The sequence below is a fragment of the Microtus pennsylvanicus genome, chromosome 5 (assembly GCF_037038515.1).
Source record: "Microtus pennsylvanicus isolate mMicPen1 chromosome 5, mMicPen1.hap1, whole genome shotgun sequence".
Lineage (NCBI taxonomy): Eukaryota > Metazoa > Chordata > Mammalia > Rodentia > Cricetidae > Microtus > Microtus pennsylvanicus.
The window spans coordinates 62,296,190-62,309,249 of NC_134583.1; the positions used below are offsets into that span (position 1 = coordinate 62,296,190).

Below are 13,060 nucleotides of genomic sequence, written 5' to 3' on the forward strand. Positions count from 1 at the left end.
TGTGGGCACCTCTACACACATGTGCACTTATGCTCACATAGTATGTATATCTATATATATTAATATATACATAAATGAATAAAATATTTTTTTAAAAAATAAGTGTAATTTACTTTATAGTTTTAGAGGCTAGCAATCCATTAGTATAGTGCTGGCTCCTGCACAGACATAGTTGAGTGTCTAAACTTGGTAGATGGCATTGCAGTGGTGGGCACAGCCTTGAGAGGGAACGATCACATGGGGAGACAGGAATCTGGGGCAGGATTCATGGTCAAGCTCACGTTAATCTTCTTCTGAGGACTAACCAGTGTCTCATGAGAACTCTCTCAGTTTCTCCCAAGGCAGCATCCCATCCCCTCACACCAGGGTCCACCTCTTCGAGGTGGCATCCTCTCTTAATGCCACCTTCCTGGGAACTGAACCTCTGACGCCTGAGTCTTGGGAGATAAACCACATCCAATAGGTCCACGGTTGTTGGTGACAGCCGTGGAAATTCGGCTAGAGCATCAGTAGGGCACAGTGGGGTGTGATGAGTGGCTTGTCATGTCTGGTGGCTCAGGACGATACCGTGTGAGACTGAGGATGAGTTAATACAGTGCCAACACCCCGTTACTCTGTTTAGCAATGAAGTCACATCATGGACTGATGAATAAAAGAACAGCTCCGTTCTTTGTTATTTCCAGCTTCACCTTATGTTTTAATAAAAACAGAAATATCAACAGACATTCACAGCAGAATTACACCCAGAGGGCAGCCTGCTGGATATTTGCTCCTCCAGCTGGAGGGACTGTTGGGCCCATATTGCACCTGTCTTCATCACTCCTGGCAGTGTAATTAGCAGTAAGGAGTAACCCCTTCCTCTCTGGCAGTAAGGTTTCCCATACTGGTAGATCTATTACTGCTACACACACATCTTCAGTCAGGTTCTTGACACCGTTGGCAGGCTGGCATAGCCGTAGGCACTGAGAACGAGGCGGAGAACTAGACATTACTCCCACCATCCTGAAGTAGGGACAGACATCAAGTCATTGAAAACTCATCATGAGTAAAAAAAAAAGATGGTGGACAGACACTACTGAGCACTTCTGTGCTATGTACTCCCGAGAACGCTGTAGACATCTAATTCTTCCAACACCCTGCATGCGTCTATCTATCCTGGTCCTCTTTTCCAAATGTGAATTCTGAGGCCCAGATGTAGGATTGCCAACTCGGCAAATGCAAACATAGGATGTCCGTGAACTAGAGGAGTAGCTCAGCTGACTCTTGCCTAGCATGCAGAAAGCCCCAGGTCTGATCCCCAGCACTGCAAGAAAAGGGCATGGTTGACACACACCTACAATCCCAGTACTAGGGAGGTGGAGGCAGAAGAATCACAAGTTCAAAATGATCCGTGGTTGCACAGTGAGCTTGAAACCAACCTGGGACTATATGAGACCCCTCTCAAAAGACAAAGCACAGCACACAAATATACGATAACTAAGCTGAAGTTCAGATAAGTGTGAGCCTGGAGATTTGCAGATGTGTTATCTGTCTTTGTACCCAGGATTTGCCCACAAGCATGGTCTCACACTGCCTTCCTAGAGAATATTCGTGTGAGGAATATTTAAGAAACTGAGGCTGGGCATACAACTGTAACGTCAGCATCTGAGAAGCTGACACAAGAGGAGTGTGGATTTAGGGTCAGGCTGGACTACATAGTGAGATGCTCACTCCCCAAACTGAACAGCAGCAACAAGTCCAAAAGTTCCTAATGAAAGAAAGAAAGAAAGACAGAAAGGAAGAAAGAAAGAAAAAAAAAAAACGAGTCCCCAAATAGCAGAGGAAAGGTTCTCAGGGGAGGCCGGTGGCCTGATAAGGACTTCAGACACGTTTACTCATTCTGCCTAGGTTTTCTCCTTGCTCAGCGCTAGGGTTTGCGTGGTAAGACACTAAGGACACAACTGGCCGCGGTGGCACTCACCTTTAATCCCAGCACTCTAGAAGCAGACTCAGGCGGATCTCTGTGAGTTTGAGGCTAGTCTGGTCCACAAAGTGAGTTCCAGGACAGCCAGGGCTACACAGAGAAACCCTGACTCAAGAAAACAAAACAAAGCAAAACAAACAAAAAGGAAAAAAAAAATGAGACCAGGGACACATAGCTCCTCATCAGAGGCCCACTGCCCGGGCAGGGACCAGGCAGGCAGCAGAATAGGGATATCAGGCTGGTCACCTGAAGAAGGAAGCATGCCCAGCCTCTTCCATCCTCCGTATTTCCTAAGTGGAGTTGGAAATCTGGATTTTGTAAGGAATCCCCCGACTTTACAGTCTTTGCAACTACTAAAGCCCCCACATGCAGGCTGCCTGCCGACTGGTGGGCTCTGCAGAGTGTCAAGGGGAACCCACTGGCTGCTGGCCATGGTGCTGACCTACTGTCCTGGCTTCTGTCCTCACTGACTGAATCTCTTCCATCCATGCTCAGGCAGTCATGGAAACCCACCTGGAGCAGTATTTGTACCAGCCCCAGAAGCTTCTGGAAGACCTGAGGGACGCTGATGCCGAGCAGTTCCGTACTGCCATGAAATGCCTTTTGGAAGACAAGTGGGTCCACCTGGTGAGGCGTGCTCGGCATCTCGTGAGGAGGGGCCGGGGCAGTTGGTATTTGCTGGGACTACCCAGGCTTTGGTCATTCTTGACGCCTTTCTCTCTTCACTACCACCCACACTTGGGACTTTAGAACCTGGCTTTTCTTCTCCAGTTTCTCCAACTTACATTTTTTTTTTACTTTTCTGGGCACTAAGTGTACTGAGGGCCTTCTAATAGTTGAGTTGGTACGAGTCTGAGGGTGATTGCTGTGTCCAGTGGGTGTCCCTAAGGCTACAGTACAGGATGAAGACAAGCAGCAGCTAAGACTGACTACAAAACAAGATTAATGACATGAGCGGCACAGACAGCAAGATCCCCAAACTCCAGAATGCCCTGAGGCTCCAGAGCTGAGGGCTGGTACCCATTTATTAGTGAGAGTTGGGTGTGGATCACTGTTCCAAAATGGGGCTGAATCCTTGCTTAGCCCCAATTTCCTCAGATGAACTTAGGATGGAAAGATTATTCTTTTTTTTTTTTAAAAAGACTAGTCTATTTTTCTTTTAATGTGTGTGAGAGTTTTGTCTGTCTGTCTGCGTATATGTGCACCATGTGTCTGTCTGGTACCCATGGAGGTCAGAAGAGGGCATTGAATTCACTGGATGTTCTGGTAGATGTAAGTTACCCTATGTGGGTGCTGGGAATTAAACCAAGTTCCTCTGCAAGACAGACACACTTTTCATTGCTGACCCATCTCCTCTCAGCTCTAAAATGTTAAGATTCTTCTTAGTTTTAATTCACAAGGCTTTTTAAGAGGATTTGAACATTTTAATGATTATATACTTTTTATTTAATTATTTTGGTAGTGTTAGTGATCAAAACTAGGACCTCATGAGTGTTGGGAAATCTATATCCCTAACTCCTAATCTGTTCCTACTTTAATATTAGTTATTAAAACATAATAGCCACTAGCTTGCTATGGATAGATTTCATTTTGAAATTAACTTCAGTTTTTAAAATAGCGTCAACTCAAAATCTATTAAAAATTATGTTGTTTAATGGTTATTGAGGCTTTTCTGTTTACGAGATGTTTTTGTAAGGTAATGACCAGCAAGGGACCAGTGACTAAAAATGTTTGTAGGGCATACACCCCCAGTCACAGTTAATTAACTCTGCTATTAGGTATGGGTATATGTTAATAAAACTTTATTCATACACACACACACACACACACACACACACAAGCAATGGGTCAGTTTTGGCCCATCAGACAGCTAGCCTTCTGTCATTGTTTTAAGGGTATAATATGCATGGATTGATTTAATCTCTTTCACAACATTAAATAAGTTAAGAAAGATTTTGCCATTTAAAGCCAGGCTTGCTGGCTCATGCCTGCAATCCTTGAAGTCAGGAGGCTGAGGTAGGAAGAGATTTTGACATCATTCTGGACTGCCTAGGAAGTTCCAGTCCAGACTGGACTACAGAGTGAAGCTCTATGTATGCTCACACACATACATGCATGCACACACATGAAAAAGTGCTGAAGGTTTAGCATAGTTGTCGAGTGCTGGCCCAGGATGAACAACATCCTGAATTCCATACATGGCGCCTGAAATCAAAGTAAAAAAAAAAAAAGAAGTAATCTTGTATTTTAATATTCAGGTGAGGAAACAGAATCTTGAAGTGTAACCTCTAGTAACACTTCTTAGAAAGATTGATTCTGAGGTTGGAAAATGGGTTCCTGCCTGAGGAAGCCGTGGGCCTATTTCAGAGTGATGTTTTAAAATTCTATGTATCAAAAATACAGAAGATTGCAAAGGCAGCCGATTATCTTGAAGAACACTTACGGAAAGGCTCAGTACAAACAGAAGTAAATTGTGTGTTTCTTCAACACATTGAGGACTAGAACTCAGCAGCAGGTCTAGTGACTTCAGGAACTTTCAAAAAGTGTTGACGGTAAAGGTCTCAAGATGTCTGCGGTAGCTGTAATGCATTGTGGAAGTGCAAATGACTCCCGTGGTGACAAGGATCCTGCTCCTACTGTGGAGCCTGGACCTTACGGTCACCCCAGAGGAAGCCCCAAGTCACTTCTGTGCTAATGGAGAGAAGATGTGGCGTTACTGCCGTCCACCCAGAGGACGGAAGAGCAGGTGAAAGACTCACCTTTGACCCAAAGGGGATGGAAGTTTCCAGACAACAGCACGACGTGAAACTGTCATCCTGAATTTCTTCATGCTGCAGTATGTGAGCCCCTTCCAGGGCTGTTGAGTCAGGAGGCAGCTCTCGTGTGACCATGATGGTTTGAATATGGAAAGTGCCTCATAAGCCCATGGTCCCCAGCTGGTGGGACTGTTTTGGGAGATGGAGCCTAATTGCAGGAAGTAGGTCATGGGGGACAAGTTTAGAAGACTATAAACTGTCCCTCCATTTCCTTGTTTCTCCTGCCAAAAATGTAGTGAATAACCCCATCTACAAGATCCCACCCTCGTCATGAGACCAAGTGACCCTGCATCAATCCCTCTGAAACCAGGAGACCAGATAAACATTTCTTCCTTCAGGTTGTCTTCTCATGTACTTTAGCCACAAAGATGCAGAGACTCTAATTTCTCTCCTTCCTCCAGGACCTGAAGGACACTGTCATCAACTTGGGAGACATTTGGGAAACAGCCCTTCAGAGCCCTGGGGTGAACCGCAGCCTGTTTCTCATCACACTGGAGCGTTGTTTCCAGGTGCTGAACCCATTGGAGTGTGTGGAGGTCCTGGGCAGGGTGCTCAGAGGGTCCTCTGGCAGCTTTCTGCAGCCGGATGTCATCGAGCGGCTACCCCAGGACCTGCGTGAGGATGCTTTTAAGAACCTGTGAGTCTTTTCCTCTGAACTCTCAGTTCTGTGTGCTGCTCAGGGGTTGCTGTGCTGACCCAAGGAGGTTAGTACCCAGCAAGGGAGATGGTGGTGGGCACGAATAGACAGACATCTTTGGAAGCAGAGCGAGAGATGCTTTTTATTAAAACTCTCTCAATTGTAGTGTCTGGGAACTATTCTCCTGGTTTTTGTCACATCTATCTACCTCCCGCCCTGTGATTTGTTCCATGATTTTCTTTATAAGCCTTCATCCTTTCCGTCTAAAAAAATGTTTGTTTTAGGGCCTGGGGAATGGTTCGGTGGTAGAGCATTTGCTGTGTAAGCATGTAGACCAGAGTCCATGTAAGTGGTAGGTGGATGTGGCAGCCTGCCTGTAACTCCAGCCTGGGAAGACAAAGACAAGGGATCCCCCAGGGTAAGCCAGCTAGGGAGACTAGCCATATTGATGAACTCTGGGCTTGATTGGGAGACTCTGCCTCAACAAATAAGGTGCAAAAGCAAGCAATGAAGACGCCCAACATCAAATTTTCACCTCCATAGGCATGGACACACACATGTACCCACACACATACACACAGACATGTGCACCACATACAAATGCATGGAAAAGAAAAAAGATTAAGGTAAATTTAGCTTTGCTTCCATAAATGAAAAGCTAATATTTTTGTTTTAAGTAAAAATAGTCTTAAAATACACTGAAAAACAGTGCCACTATACCTTAACTACCTACGCTGCTCTCCTGAGTATCTTGGTCAGCTATAGGATGGACATCTTGGACAAAAGACACTTATTTCTAGTGGCTGAGATGTTCAAGATCAAATCTTGTTCATGTCATATCTAGTATCTTTCTACCTTCTGGTTCATAGGTATCATCTTGCTGTGTCCTCTGTTGGCAGAAGGGTTGTAAGAGCCCTCTGGAGTCTCTTAGACAAGGGCACCGATCCTATTCATGAGGGCTCCATCTCCTGACCCTGAGGTGACTGAACCCAGGGGATTTGCCCCAGGTCTTCTCTCTCCTTATTACTCTTTCCTGCTCTCCTTTTATCTTCTTTATGGACAAGGAAATTGAAGGGCAGAGAGACTAAATGACTCACCCTCAGCCACTAGCATTCCATAGGGAAAAGTAAGAAGCAGCATTTTTGCAGTGGGAAAGTTTTCCCTTAAATGAGGCTTACCACTTTGTATGTGGAGAGTTGTACTCACGGTGTTGATGTGGAGAGTTGTACTCACGGTGCTGATGTGGAGAGTTGTACTCACGGTGCTGATGTGGAGAGTTGTACTCATGGTGCTGATGTGGAGAGTTGTACTCATGGTGCTGATGTGGAAAGTTGTACTCACGGTGTTGATGTGGAGAGTTGTACTCACAGTGCTGATGTGGAGAGTTGTACTCACCGTGTTGATGTGGAGAGTTGTACTCACGGTGTTGATGTGGAGAGTTGTACTCATGGTGCTGATGTGGAGAGTTGTACTCACGGTGCTGATGTGGAGAGTTGTACTCACGGTGCTGATGTGGAGAGTTGTACTCACGGTGCTGATATGGAGAGTTGTACTCATGGTGTTGATGTGGAGAGTTGTACTCACGGTGTTGATATGGAGAGTTGTACTCATGGTGCTGATGTGGAGAACTGTACTCATGGTGTTGATGTGGAGAGTGGTACTCACGGTGCTGATGTGGAGAGTTGTACTCATGGTGTTGATGTGGAGAGTTGTACTCACGGTGTTGATGTGGAGAACTGTACTCATGGTGCTGATGTGGAGAGTTGTACTCACGGTGTTGATGTGGAGAGTTGTGCTCATGGTGTTGATGTGGAGAACTGTACTCATGGTGCTGATGTGGAGAGTGGTACTCATAGCGTAGCTGTGGGACTTGTACTCAATGTGTGGGTATGATGGGAGGAAGGCTCTCAGGACACAGAGGTTTGGAAGGTTTTTAGAATGAGCATGAAGGATGGGCAGAGAGGCTAAGAAATGGGAAGCACTATTTGTACCAATCAGGACCTCTGGGCTGGGTGAGAAGGAGATGATGGTGACTGGAGCCATGGGGGTGATAGAGCAGTGGCAAATCAGACTGTAGTGGTTTAGAAAGTGACAAGGCCACTTCACACCAGCAGGAGGTTATTTGTCAAAATACCAGATATTGACAAGTATTGAAGGCAATAAGAGAAATCAGAGATGAGCTGTGGTGATGGTGGGGATACACAGTGAGGCAGTTGCTGCAGAGACAACTGGTGGTTCCTTAAGAGGCTAAATAGGAGGATGGTCTCTCTCTCTCTCTCTCTCTCTCTCTCTCTCTCTCTCTCTCTCTCTCTCTCTCTGTGTGTGTGTGTTTGTATACTCAGCTCACTGGTAGAGCATGCTCATCACATGTGTGAGGTCTCAGCTTCAATTCCAAGCACCAACAGAGGAAGAAGCAAAATAAAAGGTAAAAACAATTTAAATGTTCATTGGCTGATTACTGGACAATCAAAATGTAGACTACCCAGATAATGAAATATTATTTACCCATAAAAAGAAATTAAAGCTTGATTCATGCTCCAGCATGTATCAGCCTTGAAAACATCATGCATGTGCAAGAAGCAAAACCCAGAAATAATGAGTGGCTGTCAGGGACCAGCCTTGACAAGAACACCTCTTGCCAGGTAGGGGTGTGGGGATTTAGAAATATAAATAAAGAAAATGAAGACATGTGAAAAATAATGGAGCAGAAACCATAGAATAGTACTGGGAGGGAGTTCCAGTGAATACTGAAATTACCAACATTTAATTTTCCGTACGCTTTTATACCTCAATGCAAAAGGGGGAAGAAGGCAACAAAAGACTCCTTTAACATGATACAAAGGACAGCTTGAACAGTTAATTGCTTTAATACTTTGAGGCATCAAGTCATGTTCTGTTGTTTAGGCAGTGAAGCCACTCTAGACCAAGTATTCTGAAGGAAACCACTTCCAGGTAACCTCATATTATAAAGGAAGGAATAGGAGTACACTTACATAACCTGACCCTCTGTCAGGGTGGAATGGGTCTACTTGTAGAGAACCAGGCAATCACTTGTCAACCATCTTGAGCAACCTCCAGACTCTCTGACTAACAGACATGGTGGCAATAGGCTCTCATTTTTGGGCCTCCACAAATGGTACGACTCCATTTATATGCAGTATCCAGAACAGACAAATCCATAGAGAGGAAGTGGATTAGTGTTTTCTGGGGAGCCAGGGGTTGAGGGGTGACAGCTAAGGGGGTGGAGTTTCCTTGTAAGCTGCTGGAAATGTTGATGATGATGGGCTTTAGTGAATCAGATGTAATGAAGTTGACAACCAAGAAGACCCATCACACACCCACTTTCACACAATACCTGTGTAAAAATCAGAAGCTAAAGTCTTTGTATGCTGTGTTTGGAGCCCAATTTATTTTACATAATACAATATTTTCTAGTTCCATCCATTTTCTTGAACACTATCATGATTTCATTTTCTTGAGACACAATTTTATACAGCCCAGGCTGGCCTCAAATTTGCTGCATACTCAAGGCTGACCTTGAACTGATTCTGCTTTTGGAGGTGTTGGTGAATTATGTACTTTAAGCAAGTGAATTATAGGGCATGTAAGTTTGGTGCAGAATATTTATTTAACTATGCAAAGATGTGTTGCATTTGTTTAGCTATGTAAAGATGTGTTGCATTATTGAATAATGCGAAGATATGTTATTGTTTTACCTTGTCTGCTTAAGGCACTTGAGTGTTCTAATAAAAGCTGAATGGAGTGAGGAGGTATAGGAAGAACTTCCAGGCAGGGAGAGTAACTAGGAGGAGGAATTTGGGATAGAAGAAGAAAGAAAAGGAGATACCAGGGAAATGCCAGGGGCCAGCCAGATAAACACGGGGGAAACCAGAAAGTAGGACGTACAGAATGAAAGAAAGGTAAAACACACAGAGGCAAAACATAGATGAATAGAAATAGGTTAAATTAAGTTAAAAGAGCTAGCGGGACAAGTCTAAGCTAAGGCTGAGCTTTCATAATTAATAACAAGTCTCTGTGTCATTATTTGGGTGCTGGTTGGTGACCCAAAGAAAATTCCAACTACATAAATTATATCTAAAAAAAAAAGCTATATACACACAAAAGGAATTAAGAGCTAAAGAAGCAGAGACAAGATACATAGGCTGCTTTTTGCAAGGTGTTTAGCTGTTAAGGGGAAGAATGAAAATGAGGAAAAGCAGTCAACATGTCCATGAGATTTGTGGGGGTTTCAGAGTGACAGCCCTGGGCACAGTGTTCTCATGGCTCCTTTAGTGTGGGCACCTGCTATTGTGTTGTTAGTGGGCATCCACCTGTGTGTTGTTAATGGACACCTGTGTCCCTTTGTCTTAGATCTGCAGTGTTCAAAGATGTCTACGACCAAACCTCAGCTCACACCCAGAGAGCTCTCTACTCCTGGATGACCGGAATCCTGAGGACGCCCTTCAACATCACTGGTGAGACCTGCTTGCCAGGGCGTGAGGGTTGGATGGAGTGACTTCTAGGGAAGCTCCACCCTCCAGACAGGTTATTTACCTCCAAAATCAGGGTTGATTTCATTGAGTTTGTGCTTTAAAATTTTTTTAAATTTATTTTTACTTTATGTGCAATTAATGTTTGCCTACATATATGTCTATGTGAAGGTGTCAAATCTTGGATTTACAGAGAGTTGTGGGCTGCTATGTGGGGTCTGGGAACTGAATGTGAGTCCTCTGGAAGGGCAGTCACTGCTCTTAACCATTGAGCCATCTCTCTAGCCCCCTACTTTTGTGATTTTTATCCCACCTCCCTGCCACACTCCCAGAACCTAGGCCATGTAGCTGGTAGAGTAGAACCACATCCCATGGCATTAGCCTGCTGTTCAAACACTGAGGTGTCTGTCTTACGAGTGACCTCTCATCCCTGTTCTGTGGTGACATCTTCCATTTGCTGACAACCTTTAGAGTGGGATTGCAAGTTTAAAACCCATGTGTAACATGTGTGCATTAGCCCCGTGTGCTGGCGCACACTCGTAAGCCCAGCACTTGGGAGGCAGAGGCAGGTGGTCTTTTGTGAGTTCAGGGACATCTTAGTCTTAAGAGTGAGTTACAGGACTACCAGGGCTACACAGAGAAACCCTGTCACAACCTTGTCCACCAAAAATAAAACAAACAAAAAAACGCATTCAAGTGACATAAGATGGTTTTTGTTAGGAAAGTTTCTATTGGTTCTTGGCAACCAAAGCAGCGATTCCTTGGGGTGCATTTATTTGAGGGCTGTGCACTAAAACTTTTTTTATGCCCTAGAGTGGCCAAGTGGAGAAACCAATGCAGAGCTTCAGGCTTTTCTTTTTTCTTTGTGTGTGTTTGTTTGTGTGCAGAGGTCAGAGGTCAGCCTCAACTGTTGCACCTTAGATGGTCAGCATCGCTGTTTGAGACAGGCTGTCTTACTGAGACCTGAGACTCGCCGTCTGGTCAGCAACCCCCATGGAGCTGTCTGTCTCCACTTCTCCAAACTGGAATTCCAAGCCTGTCTACCACAGCAAGCTTTTTGTTGTTGTTGTTTTGAGATAGGGTCTCACTCTGTAGCTTTGACTGGCTTGGAACTCACAGACCTCACAGACCTCAAAGTCATGGAGATCTGTATTTCTCTACCCCTCCCCCCAGCGCTGGGATTAAAGGCTGTGCTACCATGCCTGTCCTGGTTTTATTTCCTTAATGGGTTCTGGGCATTAAACTCCGGTCTTCTTGTTTGTTTGACAAGCGCTTTACTAATGTGTGATCAGGTGTGTCTGCGTTGCACGTGAGCAGACTTTACACTTGTCACTGCTCCCTGAACAATACAACTATTAGCATAACAGGATCATTGTGCTCAGGGTTATAAATGATCTGAGGATGATGTAAAGTGTCAGAGGAGATGTGTGTTGATCATGTGCAAACGCTAGCCCATTTATATTAGGGACCAGAACAGCTAAGGATTTGGGTACTGAGGGCGTCCTAGGCACATGGTTCTGGGGCATTGTTTGGTGTACAGAGGGAGAAGAGAGGGAGAGAGAAAGAAAAGAGATGAGAGAAAAAGAAATGAGGGAAGGGCAGGGAGAGAGAAGAGAGGATCTTAGATACTGGTAGCTGTTATGAGGAAGATAAAGTGGATAAATGCCATAGGACGGGCTACTGATTCAGACTAGAACAGGGCTGGCAAAGGCCTTTCTACAGTGCTTTAACAGAAAAGGAAATAGGGCTGGGGAGATGGCTCAGGGGGTAAAGTGCCCAGGTAAACAGCAGCTGAGAATGGCAGCCTGTTTGGAATCACAGCCCGCAGGAGGTGGAGGAGGAGCATCCTGGAGGAAGCTGGTGAGCTAGACTAGCCAAGTTGGTGAGTTCTGGGTTCAAGAGAGAGACCCTGACTAAAAAATCTAAGGGAGGAAGTGATCAAGGACGACACCTACATTCAGTCTCTGGCCTTCACATGCATACACATGTGTCCACACTCATAGACACTCATACACACAGGTACATCATACACACATGCCCATCCTAAAATTAGTACATATTTTAGCCATTTGAGCATATAGAAGACACTGCAGGGTGAAAGCAGTCACAGCTGATGGATGAATGAGGCCCTGAATCCCAGTAAAACTCTGTATGGACAGTGGTATTTAAATTAATATAATGTTCAAGTGTTACCGAACATTAGTGCTTTTTAATTTGTGTTTCAATCATATAAAAACTGTTCTTGGTTTTCAGACTATATAAAAACAGATGGTGACCATGGTTGGCTGAGATTGATCAATCTCTGAACTAAGAAATCAGGGAAGACCTTTCCCGTGGATGCCATCTGGATTAAGTCCAAGATGAGGAGACTAATTCTTTCATGTGAGGTTCAGGGAGGGAAGACATCCAAGGGTGAGGGACACAGAACATGCAAAGGTTCAGGGAGGGAGGACATCCAAGGGCGAGGGACAGCAGACACATACAAAGGTTTTGGAGTGAGAATAAGCTCAGTGTGTTGAGAAGACAGAAGAAGCCAATAGGCTGGAGCACAGGCTATGCGACTTGTCTTTTCCTGGAATCAATCTCTGAGACTCCCGTGGGAGCAACTTTAAACAGCATACAATCAATGCCTTAAATACATGGGTGAGTTCCCTCTAGCCCTGGCCTCATGGTACGCAGCATTGAGGAGGTCACCCAAGTCTTTATTGTCAGTTTAATTAAGAACTGATTTTCCTGCTAGAATCCCTGTGTGCAGCAAGTCCCATTATTAAATTACAGTGAATTCAGATTCATTCTGTTTGCACCCTGTATTCTTTTAGCTCATGAACTTCCCAGAGGTAATAGACTGAACTCTGACTATTAAAATACTACATGCTTGGCTATCATGGCTCTGCCGAAATACAGCTCTTGCTATGTAATTGGTTGAGAAAAGGCCAATTCAGCTTGGATGTTGGTGGATATTGTGCCTCTATGGCCACACTTTCCTTCAACAGCCTTCTCAGATGTCAATGGTGACATCTACAGACTTCAATTTTTAAAACTATTTATATATGTATGTAGTGTGTGTATGTATAGTATGGGTGCGTGTGCACATGTGTGATGTGTGTGTGTGTGTGTGTGTGTGTGTGTGTGTTTGTGATGGCTAGAGGTAGTA

The 13,060-nt window shown here is 44.6% G+C and overlaps 1 protein-coding gene across 1 annotated transcript in view; it reads left to right on the forward strand.

Moving 5' to 3' along the window:
• Nucleotides 1-2,464: 2,464 nt before the first annotated feature.
• The window catches only part of Otoa (otoancorin), a 64,586-nt gene continuing 53,990 nt past the window's right edge, over nucleotides 2,465-13,060 (forward strand). Inside the window, exons 1-3 of the mRNA XM_075974845.1 lie at nucleotides 2,465-2,590; nucleotides 5,181-5,416; nucleotides 9,788-9,891. Of these exons, the coding sequence (XP_075830960.1) occupies nucleotides 2,465-2,590; nucleotides 5,181-5,416; nucleotides 9,788-9,891 (466 nt within the window). The remainder of the gene's footprint in view (nucleotides 2,591-5,180; nucleotides 5,417-9,787; nucleotides 9,892-13,060) is intronic.